This window comes from Canis lupus, chromosome 5, assembly GCF_011100685.1.
Source record: "Canis lupus familiaris isolate Mischka breed German Shepherd chromosome 5, alternate assembly UU_Cfam_GSD_1.0, whole genome shotgun sequence".
Classification (NCBI taxonomy): Eukaryota; Metazoa; Chordata; class Mammalia; order Carnivora; family Canidae; genus Canis; species Canis lupus.
The window spans coordinates 81,886,779-81,905,568 of record NC_049226.1 but is presented as its reverse complement, the minus strand read 5'-3'; the positions used below and the strand labels follow the sequence as shown (position 1 = coordinate 81,905,568).

Here is an 18,790-nt window from a genome sequence, read left to right as displayed (position 1 = left end):
TTATTCAAAGTTCTTTTGATACTTCTTATTTCTTTGCTATCTAGGTGTACCATTGCCCCCGCTTGAAAATTGTGCTCTCTACATCCATAAAATTATTGATAAGTTTTTACTTGTTACAGTTCCTATTCCTGGAATTGTAATTTTCCTAAACATTTCCATTCATTATAGTGTGTATGTCCCAGTCTTTGGACCAAACGATATACATTAAAACAGTACAGAAATATAGAAATTGTCACTGCTGTGTTTTAAGCATTTAATTAAGATTATAATATTGTTAAACTAGACTGCCTTTGACCTTTAAATATAGGCCATTTAATTTGTGACTGAGCTGAATCCATTTACAGCTTTCCATTAGAATCCCTCAATTCCCACTTGTCCTCTTTTGTTCACAAACTAACAGAGCTGCACTGCAGCCTTTCAGCAGAGAAGAGGGTACATGTTAAATATAGCCTGACCTGCTGCTATGGTGAAAACTGAAACTGCCACTTGCAGGCTCTGCGCAGTAACATGCCGATCCTGAATGTAGGGCAGTTACAAATTCGACTGTAAACAGGGACTCTAGACATGACCTCAGACGCTGAAGTGTCTCCTTTCAAGTAGCATGGGGATGATAAAAGACAAGATTCAGAATGAGGAAAGTAGGAGGCTGGTATGGAGGAGCAGAGGTAAATATTATTGTCAGTGTTGTGTTCTACCTGTTTGAATATTAGTTTTTTACTGGTGATTATTGTATTTAAATAAAACTAAATAAAGCCACATATAGTCAGTACTGAGAGTGGGTCACAAAGTATTTAATGACTTTAGGGAAATGAGGTGGAGGGAGACCAGTAGTGAACGTTCTCCTTTAACCGGGACTCTAGGTGGCTCATGAATGCTTTTCTGGAAAGCATCATGTAATATCCAGCATCAAACATTTATGAGAATAACTCCAGAAGCGGGAAATCCCCATAAATAATGCCCATGTAGGCTTTGGATAGTGGCTTATGCAGAACAGACCATGATGGGGATTCAGGACCTTAGACATAGTGTCTCTTGGGTATATGATAAGAAAGCTAAATTTTTAGACCCAGTGAAGCAACTGCAAGCATTTGAGAGAATTTTTTGGTTTTTTTTTTTGTTGTTTTTTAAATTTTTATTTATTTATGATAGTCACACACAGAGAGAGAGAGAGGCAGAGACACAGGCAGAGGGAGAAGCAGGCTCCATGCACCGGGAGCCCGACGTGGGATTCGATCCCAGGTCTCCAGGATCACGCCCTGGGCCAAAGGCAGGCGCCAAACCGCTGCGCCACCCAGGGATCCCGAGAGAATTTTTTATTTCTTACATCAAATGTATCTTTTATCTGCATAGACACAAATTAATTGTACTCCATTCAAACAAAAAAAAATGTTTGAATCAACTTGACAGTGAAATTTGTATATAAACTTGGGACGCCTGGGTGTTTCAGTGGTTGAGCATCTGCCTTTGGCTCAGGCTGGGATCCTGGGGTCCTGGGATCAAGTGCCGCATCAGGCTCCCCGGTCTGCCTATGTCTCTGCCTCTCTCTGTGTGTCTCTTATAAATAAAGATTATTTTTGTTTTAAAAAATTTGTACATAAACTTAGAAAAGCCTAAGAGAGGCTATGACTAATTAACTGGCATATGTCACAGCATATCAGAAGTCTTCAAAAGAGGGATCCCTGGGTGGCTCAGCGGTTTAGCGCCTGCCTTTGGCCCAGGGCACGATCCTGGAGTCCCAGGATCGAGTCCCACATCAGGCTCCCGGCATAGAGCCTGCTTCTCCCTCTGCCTGTGTCTCTGCCTCTCTCTCTCTCTCTCTATCATAAATAAATAAATCTTTAAAAAAAAAAAAGTCTTCAAAAGAAATTCACTTCAAAATATATTTAAAAATAATTAATGAGGGACACCTGGGGTGGCTCATCGGTTGAGCATCTGCCTTCAGCTCGGGGTGTGATTCCGGGATTCCGGGATCGAGTCCCACATCAGGCTCTTTGAGTGGAGCCTGCTTCTCCCTCTGCCTATGTCTCTGCCTTTCTCTCTCTGTGTCTCTCATGAATAAATAAATAAATAGAAATCTTTTCTTAAAAAAGTTTAATTAAAAAAAAAAAGTTTAATTTTGGGCAGCCCCGGTGGTGCAGCGGTTTAGTGCTGTCTGCAGCCCAGGGCGTGATCCTGGAGACCCTGGATCAAGTCCCACGTCACTCTCTGTATGGAGCCTGCTTCTCCCTCTGCCTATGTCTCTGCCTCTCTCTCTCTCTCTGCATCTCTATGAATAAATAAAATCTTTTTTTTTTTTTTGTAAAATTTTTATTTATTTATGATAGTCACACAGAGAGAGAGAGAGAGGCAGAGACATAGGCAGAGGGAGAAGCAGGCTCCATGCACCGGGAGCTCGACGTGGGATTCGATCCCGGGTCTCCAGGATCACGCCCTGGGCCAAAGGCAGGCGCTAAACTGCTGCGCCACCCAGGGATCCCGAGTTTTATTTTTCTATAAAAGATGTATAATATACGTCTTAATTTTCTTTCTTTTGTGGAGAGGCAAGAGTATTTCACAGCTCAGTGAGACAGGTGTTGTAAAAAGATGTTTGCAGTGAATTTTGGTGGGGAGGCCTGACCCTGGAGGAAGCTCTCAGCGGCTCCCGGCATGAAAGCTGAGCTGGAGGAAGCCGGCTGCACCAGAGCCATAAAGTGCAGTGGGTGAATGGGAATTCAGTGATGTATTTTAAGAAGTGTCTTTATGGTACTTGGCTAGACGGTGTTCAGAAAGGTGAGGACAGGCTGGCACGGAGGGAGGCTCCTCTTCTGGAGAAGGCCACGTGGACAGGGCTGACAACGGCGGGGCCGTTTTGCCTCCTTCCACTCGGTGGAGGTGCTCAGGTCCACCTTCGCCGCCATGGCCCGGGGGCCCAGGTGCATGCCCTGGCTCTCCTCTCCGCCCCACCTCCGGGGCCGTCCGCACCCAGGGTCGCGGGGAGGAACCGCACGCGCTGCTGTGGGTCCACGTGGCACCTGCCGAGGGGCTGGGCCAGGGGCGCAGGACACGGAGCACCTGCTCCTCCGCGCACAGCTGTGCCAGGCGGCCGGACACTTGGCTCTGCAGGGACAGGAGCGGGTGGCGTGGGGAGGTTCCCCGCCCACTTGGACTCTGTTTACGGTGCTGGGAGTCTCGCCCCGAACTGCTCGGGACCAAGCAGTGTGTGCTAGCAGCGACTGGCCTATTTCCATTCTTTTTATAGACACCCATGTATGTACGTATATATGATAAATTCTTAGAAGTGAGGTTGCTAGACTAGTATTTTTTAAGAAAGATTACCAGATATGTTTCATAAAAGTTGTACCAATTTATATTGCCACTGGCATTGTAAGAGAATATCTATTTCTCTCCTACCTTCACCAGTACATTCTACTATCAAACATCTTATTTGCCAGTGGAACAAGTGGAAAACAGCTTCTCACTATAAGTTTAGTTGACATTTCACCAAGGAGTAGGGTTGTGTACCTTTTTATAAAACTGCTTAAGAAAATCTTTGTCACATCTGTCATCTCTGTTGGTATTTACTTATTTTTCTATTAGATTATTGATCCTTTTCTTACCAATTTATAGAATATAGAAGCCTAACACATATAGAATATATGTGTTAAGTTCCTTAACTCATTGAGCAATGAGTTAAAAATTTTCACCAATCTAACATGAATTCATTCCATGAAGAATTTTTTTACTTTTATATAACTTTTTTTTTAAGATTTATTAATTTATTACAGAGAGCATGTGCGTGAATAAAGCAGGGAGGAGGGGCAGAGGAAGAGGGAGAGAATCCCAAGCAGACTCTCTACTGAGCACAGAGCTTGACAGAGGGCTCCATCTCAAGACCCCAAGATCATGACCTGAGCTGAAACAGAGTTGGACACCTAACCAACTGAGCCACCCAGGTGGCCCCTACATTTATAACTTCTGAAACATTTGTTTTGTCTCCCATAGAGAACTTCTATGATTTTTTAAGTCTTTATTTGATCAGGAATGTACTTTGGTGGAATGTATGAAGAATTGATCCAATTTTACTTTTTTCAGATGCCTACCCAGTTGTCCAAACATTATTTATTAGGAAATCATTTTTCTACTTGATTTAAAATGCCAGCTTTATCTTATACTTAACTTCCCTGTATATTTGGATCTCTCTCTCTGGACTTCTTACAAGAAGAAATTTTTAATTTTAAATCTTTAACCCAACTGTACTCATTGGTTTATTCAAACAGCATTTATCAAATGCCTGTTATATGCTAAGTACCATTATTGTAGGCCCTCAGTGGATAAAACAGATTCTTACCATCACAGAGCTTACATTCTAGTTGAGTGGGTCAGCAGTTGAGCCATCTGCCTTCAGCTCAGGGCGTGATCCCTTGGTCCAGGGATTGTGTCCCACATCAGCTCACTGCATGGAGCCTGCTTCTCCCTCTGCCTCTGCCTCTCTCTCATGAATAAATAAAATCTTTGGGGAAAAAAAGAAGAGACAGTAAACAATAAATACAATAAGTAAATTATAAAATGTTGGAAGTGCTTTGAAACAGAAAAAGAGCAAGCAAGGTAGAGAATATTTGGAGTGTTGTGAAGAGTAAAGTGGGGAGCAAATTGCAGTTTTGAGTAGAGCAATCTAAGTTTTGTTGATGAGGTAACATTTGATCAAAAACTTGAGGATGAAGGGCACCTGGGTGGCTTAGTCATTTGAGCGTCTGACTCGATTTCAGCTCAAGTCATGATCTTACGGGTGGTGAGATCAAGCCACATGTCAGGCTCCACACTCCACAGGGAGTCTGATTGTGCTTCACTCTCTCCCTCTCCCTCTCCCTCTCCCTCTGCCCTCTAGGCGCTCTCTCTCCAAAATAAATAAATCAATAAATCTTTAAAAAACAAAAAACATCTTGAAGATGAGGAAACTACCAGCGTGAATACCTGTGGGAAGAGTATTGCAGGCAAAAGTGACAACCAGAGGAAAGACCTTAAGGTGGAAGCATGCCTGGTTTCATTTAAGAGGAGCAGCAGTGAGGCTAATGTGCCTGGAACAAAAGGGATCTAGGGGGAAAGTAGTAGGAGATGAGGTCAAGGAAATAACAGGGAACCATAACATTTAGGGCAACAGTTCTCAAACTTTTTGGTTCCAAGACTCCTTTATAACCTTGAGTTAATTGAAGATCACCAAGAACTTATATTTATGTGGCACATATCTATTTTTTAAAAACAAGACACAGGCACACATTCCATTATAGCACTGAAGTCACCATCATGTAGCTCCACTAGAAAACTCCACCATAGGGCAGCCCAGGTGGCTCAGCGGTTTAGCAACGCCTTCAGTCCAGGGCGTGATCCTAGAGACCAGGTATCACATCCTTGTCAGGCTCCCTGCATGGAGCCTGCTTCTCCGTCTGCCTGTTTTTCTGCCTCTCTCTCTCTCTCTCTCTCTCTCATGTATAAATAAATAAAATCTTAAAAAAAAATTCTATAGATTAATGAGAGAATGATAGTGACAAAAGCAAAAAAAAAAAAAAAAACATTTTAGGATTATTCTTTTGACAGTCGTAGGCACTCTTAAAGGTTCTCTGGACAAAACCTCGTGTCCCTGATCATACTTTAAGAACTGCTATGTAGAGTTGTGTAGCCACTGTAAGGTTTGAACAGATGAGTCATGATCTGATTTAAGTTTTAGCTGGGCTGCTCTGGCTCCTGGTTATTAGAAAAAAGACTGTAGGGAAGTAAGGGCAGAAACAAGGAGACCAGGTAAGATGCAATTGTAGTAATCCAGGCCAGAAATGATTTAGACGAGGTAGTAGTGTATAGGAGCTTTGAAATGGTCTGATTTTGGATATATTTTAGAGGTTGAGCCAATAGCATTTCCCGGCAGATTTCATATAAGGTGTGTGAGAGAAAGAATTTAAAATTGGCACTAAGGTTTTTTTTTTGTTTCTTTCCTGAGAAACTAGAAAGATGAAATTGCCATCAGCTAAGATGGGGAAGGCTGTGGATAGAGTAGGTTTTAGAGAAAGATCAGGTGTTCAGTTTTGGATGTGTTGCATTTAAGATATTTGTTGAACACTGAAGTAGAGATATCAAGTAGTCATTTGGATGAATGAGTCTAGAGTTTGGAAGTGAGTTATAGACTGAAGATACAAATTTGAGAGTTGTTGGCTTGCATATGCTATTTAGTCATGAGACTAGATGAGGGCACTAAGTGATCAATTCATGTCCTGCTTTTATCAACTTAAATAATAATAATTGCATGTCTATAAAATGTTGCAGAGTGCCTGCACATACATTTCAGGAGACTCTACCTTCTTTGAGTAAGTAAGTAAACAGATTCACACAGATTAAGTGACTTCCCTTGGGTCACCAGTACTGTAAGTGATGAAACTAGGGATTCAAAGCCTTTATTTTCATCTACCCACCAGGTCATTGCCTTGTTTGTATAAACCAGAAATGTCTATATATATTGATTAGGTGGCTAAAGAAAGCAGCTTGGTCAAGTGGGGAAATTTTGCTTTCCTTTCCACAAACATATTTCAGGATCTGTAAATATTTAATTTGTTAAAACTTTAAGATAAAAGGAACAGATTTTGTTTTTTTGTTTTTTGTTTTTTTTTTTTTCTTTTAATTTATTTATGATAGGCACACAGTGAGAGAGAGAGAGGCAGAGACACAGGCAGAGGGAGAAGCAGGCTCCATGCACCGGGAGCCCGACGTGGGATTCGATCCCGGGTCTCCAGGATCGCGCCCTGGGTCAAAGGCAGGCGCCAAACCGCTGCGCCACCCAGGGATCCCAAAAGGAACAGATTTTGTATACAGATTTTTTTTTTTTTAAGATTTATTTATTTATTCATGAGAGAGAGAGAGAGGGAGGGAGGGAGGGAGAGACACAGGCAGAGGGAGAAGTAGGCTCCATGCTGGGAGGCGACATGGGACTCAATCCCGGGACTCCAGGATCGTGCCCTTGGCCAAAGGCAGGCGCCAAACCGCTGAGCCACCCAGAGATCCCCTATTACAGATTTTTTAAATTTTAAGATGGATTTACAAGGATCTGTCACGTCTTGCTTTAATGGTTAGCTGTAAAAACCTTAATTCAGTCATTTCATACAGGTATGAGAAAACCCAAAGTTTGTTTTTGGAATTTGTTTAATGTGGTAAAATGTACATACATAAAATATAGCATTTTAACCATTTTAAGTGTACAGGTCAGTGGCATTAAGCACATTCACATTATGTAACTGTCCCCACTATTTTGAGAACTTTTTCCTCAACCCAAATAATTTTGTATCCATTAAGCAGTAATTCCCCATTCTCTCTCCCTCCAGCCAGTAGTAATCTCTATTCTACTTTATGTATCTATGACTTTCCCTACTCAAGATATCTCATATAAATGGAATGATACAACTTTTGTCCTTTTTTGTCTGGCTTTACCTCACTTAACATAATGTTTTATCCAGGGTTCAGCCATGTTGCAAGCGTGTATCAGAATTTCTTTCCTTTTTATGGATGAATAATACTACATTATGTATATAGTCACATTTTGTTTACCCATTCATCTGGTGAAAAACACTTATTTGCTTCTGCCTTTTGACTTGTGAATAATGCTGCAATGACATTGGTGTGCAGGTATCAGAATCTGTTTTCAGTTCTGTTAGGTATCCTAGGAGTAGAATTGTTGGGTTATATGGAAATTCCTTGTTCAACTTTTTGAGAGACTGCCAGATTGGTATTTTTCCCATAGTGGCTGCAGCATTTTACATTTACAATGCATGAGGGTTCTAATTTCTCTGCTTCTTTGCCAACACTTGTTATTAATAATAGCCATCCTGAATGGATATGAAGTAGTATCGCATTGTGACGCTAATTTGCATTTCCCTGAGAACTAACGATGTTGGACACCTTTTCATGAGGTTATTGGTCATTTCTATTTCTTCTCTTGAAAAAGTCTTTACTTTTAAGATCTTTAGCCATTTTTTCATTATTTTTGTTGTTGAGTTGTAGGAGTTCTTTATATATTTTGAGTATTAATCTTTTATCAGACGTATTATTTATAAATATTTTTTCCAATTCTCTACATTCTCATTTCACTGTCTTGATAGTGTCCTATAATGTTTTAAATTTTGATGAGACCCTGTTAATCTGTTTTCTTTTATTGCTATTTATTTGGTTTTTAAAGATTTATTTATTTATGAGAGACACAGAGAGAGGCAGAGATACAGGCAGAGGGAGAAGCAGGCTCCTCACAAAGAGCCCAATGGGGGGCTCGATCCCGGATCCTGAGATCACACCCTGAGCTAAAGGGAGACGCTGAACCACTGAGCGACCCAGTCATCCCTTAGTGTTATATTTAAATCATCGCCTAATCCAAGGTCATGAAGATTTGCCCTATGTTTTCTTCTAAGAGTTTTGTAATTTTAGCTCTTCTGTTTAAGTCTCTGATCCATTTTGAGTTAACTTTGTATATGGTGTGAAGTAGGAGTCCAGTTTCCATTCTATTGCATATAGATATTCAGTTTTCCCTGTATTGTTGTTTAAGACTGCTTTTCCCCATTTAATGGTCTTAGAACCCTTGTTTGAAAGTGAATTGGCCATATATTTTGAGGGTTTGTTTCTGGGCTCTTTGTTCTGTTCCTTTGGTTTGTGTGTGTCTTTATACCTGTTCACACTGTAGCTTTGTGTAGTGAGTTTTGAAATCAGGAAATGTGACTCTTCTATCTTTGTTCTTGTTTTCAAAACTGTTTTTTTTTTTTTTAGTATGAAATTAGTTTTTATTTTTACCTCAAAATAAATGCTTAACATTTTTCCAAAACTGAAACTAAACGTGAACACTTAGAAGAGTGGAAGGAATGGAAGGAATACCTCCCAGAAAGCCAGTAAGGCAGACGTCGTGCCATGTGGTTCTTCCTGCAGGACTAGTATAGAACCCCTTTCCTCTTCTACTGTCAGTTGTCCTCACCAGGGTGCTGGCTGCAGGGGGTCCCCCCCAGACCCGCACAAACAAGGGATTTGAAAAGTGGGGGAAATCTCGCTTAAGACGTGAGATTCCATATGAGTTTCAGAATTGGTTTTAATGTATCAGTAAAAATCCAGTTGGGATTTTGCTAGGAATTACATTGAATCTGTACATTGCTTTGGATAGTATTGTCATCTTAACAATATTAAGTCTCCTGGGCACCTGGGTGGCTCAGGTCATGATCCCAGGGTCCTGGGATCAAGCCCCACGTTGGGCTCCCTGTTCAGTATGGAGCCTCTTCCTCCTGCTTGTGTGCACACATGTTTGCATGCTTTCTCTCTCTATTCCAAATAAATAAAATATTTAAAAAATTAGTAAGTCTCCCAGTCCATGAACAGGGGATGTTTTCCATTTATTTAGAAATCTTAATTTCTTTCAACAATGTTTAGTTTTCAACATACAAATCTTAAGCTTCCTTGGTAATTCCTAAATATTTTTATTCTTTTTGATGCTATTGTAAATGGTATTGATTTTTAAATTTCCTTCTTGGGGAGATCCCTGGGTAGCTCAGCGGTTTAGCATCTGCCTTCAGCAGAGGGCGTGATCCTAGAGTCCTGGGATTGAGTCCCACATCAGGCTCCCTGCATGTAGCCTGCTTCTCCCTCTGCCTGTATCTCTGCCTCTTTCTGTGTCTCTCTCTGTGTCTCTCATGAGTAAATAAATAAAATATTTTTTTTAAAAATTTCCTTCTAGGGGATCCCTGGGTGGCTCAGCGGTTTAGCGCCGCCTTCAGCCCAGGGTGTGACCCTGGAGTCCCGGGATGGAGTCCTGCGTTGGGCTCCCTGCATGGAGCCTGCTTCTCCCTCTGCCTGCGTCTCTCCTCTCTCTCTCTCTCTCTCTCTCTCTCTCTTATAAATAAATAAAATCTTTAAAAAAAAATTTCCTTCTTGGGTTGTTGATTGAAAGTATGTAGAATACAACTGGGGGCACCTGGGTGGCACAATCACTTGGACATCAGACTCTTGGTTTCAGCTAATGTTTTGATCTCAGGGTTGTGGGATCGATCTCTGATTCAGGCTCTGTGCTTAGCACATAGTCTGCTTGGGACTCTCCCTCTCCTACCCCTCCCCACCATTCTCTCTTTCTCTCTCAAATAAATAAATAAATTCTTTTTTTAAAAAAGAATACAGGGGCAGCCCGAGTGGCTCAGTGGTTTAGCGCCACCTTTGGCCCAGGGCGTGATCCTGGAGACCCGGGATCGGGTCCCACGTCAGGTTCCCTGCATGGAGCCTGCTTCTCCTTCTGCCTGTGTCTCTGCCTCTCTCAGTGTGTGTGTCTTTCATGAATAAATGAGTAAAATTAAAAAAAAAATAATATAAAAAATTAATAAAGGAATACAACTGAATATTGTGTGTTTATTTTTAAAAATTATTTATTTGAGGAAGAGCACAAGTGGGGAGAGGAGGAGAAAGGGACAAACAGACTCCACACTGAGCACAGAGTTTGATACCACGACCCCAAGATCAAAACCTGAGCACAAAGAGTCAGATGCTCAACCCACCCAGCCACCAAGGTGCCCCTGTGTGTTGATATTTTATAACTGCTGACTTAATTTATTACTGCTAACATTTTTTGTTATGTCAGTTTTTTTTTTAAGGTTTTATTTATTCATGAGAGACAGAGAGAGAGAGAGAGAGAGAGGCAGAGACATAGGCAGAGGGAGAAGCAGATTCCCCACACAAGGAGCCCGATGTGGGACTCAATTCCAGATCCCAGGATCAGGCCCTGAACCAAAGGCAGATGCTCAACCAGAACGCCACCCAGGCATCCCTGTATGTCAGTTCTTTCAAGCTTTCTGTAAAAAACAAAACAAAACAAAAAACAAACAGAAAGATGATTTTTGAACAGTGAAAATTTTACCTCTACCTTTACAATTTGGATGCCTTTTATTTCTTTTTTTTTTTTTAAGATTTATTTATTTATTCATGATAGATCTGGGGGTGGGCAGAGACACAGGCAGAGGGAGAAGCAGGCTCCATGCCAGGAGCCCGACGCAGGACTCGATCCCGGGACTCCAAGATCATGCCCTGGACCAAAGGCAGGCGCCAAACCGCTGAGCCACCCAGGGATCCCCTGCCTTTTATTTCTTTAGCTTAATTGCTCTGGCTAGAAATTTCAGGACCATGTTGAATTGAAGTGGCAAGAATGGACATCCTTATCATGTTCTTGATCTTAGTAGGAAAGCTTTCAGTCTTTCACCATTGAGTGTAATGTGGGTTTTTCATATATGGCCTTTATCATGTTAAGGAAATTCCCTTCTATTCCTAGTTTATTAGGTGTTTATGAAAGTGAATTGAATTTTGTCATATGCTGCTTCTGCATCATTGATCATGTAGTATTTTAATCTTTCATTCTAATCATTTCAATTACATTCATTGCTTTTCATATGCTGAACCATCTTGGCATTCTGAGAATAAATCTCACTTGGCCGTGATATATAATACTTTTAGTGTACTGCAGAATTTAGTTTTCTAGTATTTTTTGAGGATTTTTGCATCTGTCTTTACAGGGAATATTGTGTAGTTTTCTTGTAATGTCTTTGTCTGGCTTTGGTATCAGTAATGCTGGCCCTAGGATGGGTTAAGAAATATTCCCTCCTCTCTAATCTTTTGGATGAGTTTAAGAAAATATTGATATTGGGGCTCCTGGGTGGCTCATTTGGTTAAGCTTCTAACTCTTTATCTCAGCTCAGGTCTTAATTACAGGGTTGTGATATGCCCCACACTGGGGCTCTGAGAGGAGTCAGCTTGGGATTCTCTCCCTCTTCCCTTCCCTGCATATTCTCTCTCTCTCTCTCTCTCTCTCTCAAATAAATAAATCTTAAAGAAAGAATTGGTGTTAATTCTTCAGGTGTTTTGTCAAAGTTTTTGTGACAGAAATGAATCAGGTATTTTTTGAAGCTGTCAACAATGTTTCAAGGAACTAGAAAGATGTCTTGGGGACTGCATATTTCCATAGCATAATATGCAATTACCATTGCATAAATCTACTTGTAAAAGTCACTAGGGTCTGCTGGCCTCTTAGCTTTGTTCCTGGACTTCTTTCTTTCTTTTTACTTATGAATCACATGATCTATACTTTCGTGTCTGTTTTGGAAGATTCTGTTATGGAGATTGGGCATCCTCAGAAAGGAGACTTTTGACTGTATATTTAGTCTTTAAAATACTTCATATATACTGTAGTCCTTAAATCCTCTTTGAAAACTTGGTGATCTCAAATTAGTTATAAAAAAGCTTAGGGCAGAAAAATTTTTTCTGTAAGCACAAAGGATTTCTGGCTTTTGTGTTTTGTTTTGTTTGTTTTGATCCCTTAATGGAGATTGCATTTTGCACAGATTGGCTCCTCCTTTGTTTTACCTCCTTTATCAGCCTAAGACAAGGGTATTAATTATTGTTCACAGAGACTATATACAGATTCTTCTGTGCTAAGATAAAATAAGCATTCTTCTAGAATCTAAAAGGTTAAGTCCTTTTGTTTGAGGTTGAACAAGCACAGGCCAAAAATAATTCCTTTTAGGCTAAAGGAGGAGGCTTTGCATCATTGTGTTTGGGCTCTCTAATTAGGCATCTGAATGTGTTAGCCGTTATCACAAAACTGACCAATGATAACTCTTGAATACAGCGACTTTCAAACATTTTTGATAGCTCCCTACAATAAGCAAGTTTTATAGCATAACTTAGTATATAACAAATGAAAATATATATGCAACTAACATGAAGGTCTCAGAGGCCAATTCTTAACCTTTATTAAAGAAAATGCAGCCTGCTATCTTGTATTTTGTTCTATTTCTTTTTAAAAGATGCTGTTCCCAAGTTCCTAATTGATTTCATAACCTGCTAATAAATGTGGGCTTTAGTTTAAAAAGTATTCCTCCAATGACCCTCAGATTTACCTGTGCATATAGTTTTTTTTGGCTCCTACCCTTTAGACATTTTGATTCCATGGTCTGAAGTAGAACCCAGGAGTTCTGTTTTTATTAAGTATCCAGATAATTCTAAGGTAGCCATAGACAAGTATTTGGGAACGACTAATAGATCCAATCTAATAAACTATTAGATCTAAATAAACTATTTTGTTTAAAACTAAATCTGTCATATAAATTGCTGAAATCAGGGCACTTGGCTGGCTTAGTCGGTAGAGCACATGACTCTTGATCTTGGAGTCATGAGTTCCAGCCCCACATTAGGGGTAGAGTTTACTTTATTTAAAAAAGTAAATAAAAATAAAATTGCTGAAACCATCATTGTGACTTTAAAATTATTGTCCTTTTAATTTTTGGAAATAAATAAACTCTGGACTCCAATATTTGTATTATTTAATAAAATGTGGGGAGCCATTTTATGTAGTGATTGACAGATGAAGGATGATTAAATTCCTCTTGATAATAGAAAAAACAGGCTGGGCATGTAGTAGATTAAGTTACTCTCTGGTTTGTTCCATTCAGTAGTGATGTTGTCTTCTTTGACACAGACCAGTTTATGTCTGACTTGGAACACCAGCCATCAGGTTCAGCAGAGAAATGGCCTAACCACAGTGAGCTCTCATGTCCAGCTCCTTTCTGGAGAATCTAGAGGGTGAGTGTTGACTGAAATATGTCATTGTTTTTATACCCAAGTCTGGTATTGCATGCAGTGGCTGGATTTGCATGTGCTACAGAGGATGGGGCATACACGGGCAATCTTCTTGATAGGTCCACTCATTTTTTTTTGGAGCTACACTCTGACTACAAGACTCTGCTTTTTAAATCTAACCACATTCAGGTTTGTAGCCTTATAAAGTGCTTATAAATTTAATCTGGGTTTGAATAGAAGGGAAGTGTCTAACTGAATTTATTAAATCAAAATAGAGAAGCCCATCTATAAGAATTCTGTGACTTAGGGGAAAAAGAATTCTATGGGTTGGTGGCTGAGTAAACCTGGTTGCCAATCAGGTGTATAAAGCCTACTGATTTCTGGTCATGTACTCTATAAAGTTTTGATGTGAGGCAATATGAAATGGAAATAAAGCAGGAAATTTTATCCATTTGTTAGAGGCAACCTGGATTATTTACCCTTGAGCCTGCTTGCCTTGTAGGCCCATGTTTGTACTCTAGATAGTTCTTCAGAGACTCCATTTGGAAAGAATTCATAGAAATGAAGTCTGTGTGAGTGAGAGCCTGGGCCTCAGGCTTCTATACCGTAGTAACCCGCCAGGAACACTTCAGTCCCTCACGGTCATGCAGCTCCTTTTTTCAGAGACTCCGAAAGCCTTTTATGAACGTATGTGATAGAAATTGTAAATATACAAATTATAATTCTCAAAATGCCATTTGAATTTAGTTTTAATGAATTTAGATTTGGAAAAGGCTACCCAAATCTTTATATTTAGGATCCTAAAGCCTCCTCTTTAGACAAGGCACCAAAACACTGGCTTCTCCCAGAAGCTGAGCCTACCCTGGTCTCACTTAATTGTCTCCAGTCATGAGAGGAATAAAAAGAGAAACTAAATTCCTGCATCTCTCTAAGAAGAGTCATAACCTGGAGGGTTTTTTTTTTTTAATTGAAGTATAATTGACATACAATTTCCTTTCAGATGTGCATCACAGTAATTTGTTGTTTTTATATATTACAAAACGATCCCCGTGATAAGGCTAGTTACCATCTAGGACACCTGGTGGCTCAAGCGGTTGAGTGGCTGCCTTTGGTTTAGGGCGTGATCCCCGTCCCGGGATTGAGGGATTGAGTCCCACATCAGGCTCCCTGCAGAGAGCCTGCTTTTCCCTCTGCCTGTGTCTCTGCCTCTTTCTCTGTCTCTCATGAATAAATAAATTAAGTCTTAAAAAAAAAAAAAAGGCTGGTTACCATCTGTCACCATATAAAGTTATTACAATATTATTGACCATATTTCCTCTGCTTACATTACAACCCCATGGCTTATCTATTTTACAGCTGCAAAGTTTTTTCTCTTAGTTCCCTTTTACCTATTTTGACCACTTCCCCAACCTTCCTCCCTATAACCAGAAAGATTTAAATGAATTTCCTCATATTACGATGGAGCAGATCAGTTGAAGAAAGATTAAGTAAATCACCCTAATTATGTCACAACTGAGCCAAAATGAAAGTTTTATCTCTTCTAGAGTTTACCCCATAGCTCTTCCTATGTATGTAGCAACAAGTAAGTTGGTCACTAGTGATCTTGGTAAGAAATGTTTTTGTGGAATGAAGGGATCAATATATGACTAAGGAGTGAACAAGAGGTAAGAACAGAAACATGAACATAGAAACATGAAAGAGCAAGCAGTGTAGATAACTCCTTTAAGATGTTAAGCAATGAAAGAAAAAATTAGACATAGGGAGCTATGTGGGGTCTAGGATTTTTATTTGTTTGCTTGCTTGTTTAAGGTAGAAAGCCTTACCATACTTAGTAATGATAAGAAGGATCCAGGAGGGAAGGTGGGTAGATTGATTGAAGAGCTGAAAGAATGAAGAAAATTTTTGAAGCATGTCTTGAAGAGGCAAGTATATACAGGGTCCATAGCACAGGTGGTGAAATGAAACATGTGAGTTTATGGTTCTGGAGCTCAGGTTGGGTCCCCGGAGGTCAGATTTGGGAATGAGCATATATAGAAATGGACAAGATAATCCAGAGAATATGTACAGTGTGCAAAAAAACAAAAAGGGAAAAAGAAGGAATCTTTTTATAATCTTAAAATCCTTCTGAATCCAACATCTTCACACAAATTAAAAAGAAGTGGGTTCTGGCTTTTAATTTTTCATATTTTAGTTTTTGCTGATTTAAAATAAGGATACATGCTGATACTTGAATACACTTTTAGGTACCTGTGTACTGTTTACTCAGCTACAGATTTAATGTTTGTCTTTGAAGAATGTTTTGATTTACAACCTTTTTTAGAGGAAATATCTATATGACACTGACTATGGTATCATACATATAAGAGATTTCTTAAGAAGAAAGAAAAAATAAAATACATTAAAAAAAAAAGAAGAAAGAACACGTAATAACAAGACTGATTCCCTTGTTATTACGTGTGTGGTAAAAAAAAAACTATCATAATTTTCCTTTACGAGTAATAAAGCTAGTGTTAAAAAGTGAAGGATATCTTCTAATTTTTGTGCATACATTTTCACTTTGTTCTGTGGTTGAAAGCTGTGTAACATTTAGGATAAAATTTAAAATGACTTAATTAGGGCAGCCCAGGTGGCTCAGCAGTTTGGCGCCGCCTTCGGCCCAGGTCGTGATCCTGGAGACCTGGGATTGAGTCCCGCGTGGGCTCCCTACATGGGGCTTGCTCCTCCCTCTGCCTGTGTGTCTGCCTCTCTCTGTCTGTCTGTCTCTCATGAATAAATGAATAAAATCTTAAAAAAATAATAAAATGATTTAATTAAAAACTTGGCATGGTAGAGCTCAAGCTATCTTGGTTCTTGCTTAAAATACTTAAATATTCTTTCTGCGTTATCTTTATGGTGAGGAGTTTTTTTGTTGTTGTTTTGTTTTTTTTTTTTTAATTTATGATAGTCACAGAGGGTTGGGGGGGGCAGAGACATAGGCAGAGGGAGAAGCAGGCTCCATGCACCGGGAGCCCAACGTGGGATTTGATCCCGGGTCTCCAGGATCGTGCCCTGGGCCCAAGGCAGGCGCTAAACCGCTGCGCCACCCAGGGATCCCTATGGTGAGGAGTTTTATTCTGTTAATATAAGCTAGGTTACTCTAATGGAGATTCTAAAATACAGTGACTTAACCACATTGGAAATTTCTCTCACACTTCATAGTAATTCAGAGATCAGGATTCCTTTTATTTCATTGTTTCTCTGTTTCCTTAGTTATTGTCAAAGCAAGAGTCACCACTTTGATTTGAGACTTAGCCCAAAGCAAGAGGTAGGGGGGAAAGAAGGGAAGAGGTTATTGAGCTGGGTATGAGGAAGATGCACACATCACTTTTGTTCACATATCATTTGAAAAAAACAAATTTATATGGTCATACCTAACTACAAAAGGGAAGCTGGGAAATGTAGTTTATAGCTGAGTGGCCATGTGAATAGCTAAATTCAGTTACTAAGAATGAATTGGAAAATGGGACGCCTGAGTGGCTCAGTGGTTGAGTGCGCCTGCCTTTGGCTCAGGGCATGATTCCGGATTCCTGGGTTCAAGTCCCACAAAGTCCCACATCGGGCTCCCTGCATGGAGCCTGCTTCTCCCTCTGCCTATGTCTCTGCCTCTCTCTCTCTCTCTCTCTGTCTGATTCTCTCATAAATGAATAAATAAAATCTTTGAAAAAAAAAGAACTAAAAGTGTATCTTAGCAGAACTGTGTTATAGAATAATAAACCCATAAATATTAGATTTCTCAGGATGCCTAGGTGGCCCAGCAGTTGAGCGTCTGCCTTTGGCTCAGGGCATAATCCTGGAGTCCTGGGATCGAGTCCGAAGTCAGGCTCCCTGTAGGAGCTTGCCTCTCCCTCTGCCTGGGTCTCTGCCTCTCTCTGTCTCTCATGAATAAATAAAGAAAATCTTTTAAAAAATTAGATTTCTCATCCATTTAAAATCATTCCTTCTAAATTTCTCATGTTTTTCTTTTCAAGTGGAACTCAGAAAATAATTGCACACTTCGTTTATAAAAAAAAAATAACATTTCCATAAAATTGCTCACCAAAGAATGGATTATACCTTTAAGCTTTAGGTAGAGAGAAGGGAAGAAGAGATGGATTTGCCAAACCTGGATGAATGATCATTGCAGCTTCAAAATGAAATAATATATATAAATAGTCTAATTATACCCAGAAATCATTTACAAAAATTCTCAAGATGAAAAAAAAAAAAAAAAAAAAATTCTCAAGATGCTCAGATGCTAGTTAGAAAGGCCCTTTGGGCTTTTGCGCATATGACTATGTGCCTACCCCAGAGGCAGTGTCCTGGGTTACTCTGCCCCTCTCCACCTGGTGGTGAGATTTCATACCACACCAGGATTGTCACTTCCAGCTCTGAAACCTTTAAGCATTGGAAATAGCTCTAAATAAGAGACCTGTTGTTACAACACCTCATTCTTGTGTATAGAAGTAGCATTCCAGTAAACTGTTAATTTGGATAGCAATTTCTGGATAAAGAACTTGTTCTTATAGCAAATACTGCTGATGGCTCTGACTACTTCTGTTGTGGTGGCACAGGAGACCCAGGTGTTGGAGTAACTGGCAGCTGTCACAAGTGGGCCAAATGCTGTGACCTACATAAACTATTAACATGGGTGTTGAGGGCTGTTGACTCTTGTTTTAGGCTTTTAATTCACTTTACTCTTTTTAAGGGGGAATGATAAAATTGCATAATAGGGCTGTAAACTCTTTCTGCTCTTAATTAAATTGATGAAAGGGATCCCTGGGTGGCGCAGCGGTTTGGCGCCTGCCTTTGGCCCAGGGCGTGATCCTGGAGACCCGAGATCGAATCCCACGTCGGGCTCCCGGTGCATGGAGCCTGCTTCTCCCTCTGCCTGTGTCTCTGCCTCTCTCTCTCTCTCTCTCTCTCTCTGTGTGACTATCATAAATAAATAAAAATTAAAAAAAAAAATTGATGAAAAAACATAAAGCCACCTCAAACACCTTCTGGACTAGGGTTTAAATAAATGAATAAATTCAGTCATATATATTCAAAAGAAAGTAGAAAATGAAATTTGGTTTCCAAATTTACCAAGCTGTTGGTATTTTTAAGAAATAACAATGTCAAATCATTAAGATTTTTTAATCACTAAGTTGTACACCTGAAACTAATGTAAATA

General features: G+C 39.9%; 1 protein-coding gene across 5 annotated transcripts in view; it reads left to right on the top strand.

Annotated features, from left to right (window-relative positions):
• NFATC3 (nuclear factor of activated T cells 3) overlaps positions 1 to 18,790 on the top strand; it is a 139,304-nt gene that overhangs the window by 114,077 nt on the left and 6,437 nt on the right. For 2 of the 5 annotated variants that reach the window (XR_005360210.1, XM_038538525.1), the window contains one exon: positions 13,499 to 13,602. The exons of 2 other annotated variants lie outside the window; for them this stretch is intronic. Coding sequence is in view for 2 of the 3 variants with exons in the window: in XM_038538525.1 (XP_038394453.1) it covers positions 13,499 to 13,599 (101 nt within the window). In the remaining variant the exon portion in view is untranslated. Of the gene's footprint in view, positions 1 to 13,472; positions 13,603 to 18,790 lie in introns of those variants that run through there. One more of the 5 variants, XM_038538522.1, reaches the window with a different exon arrangement.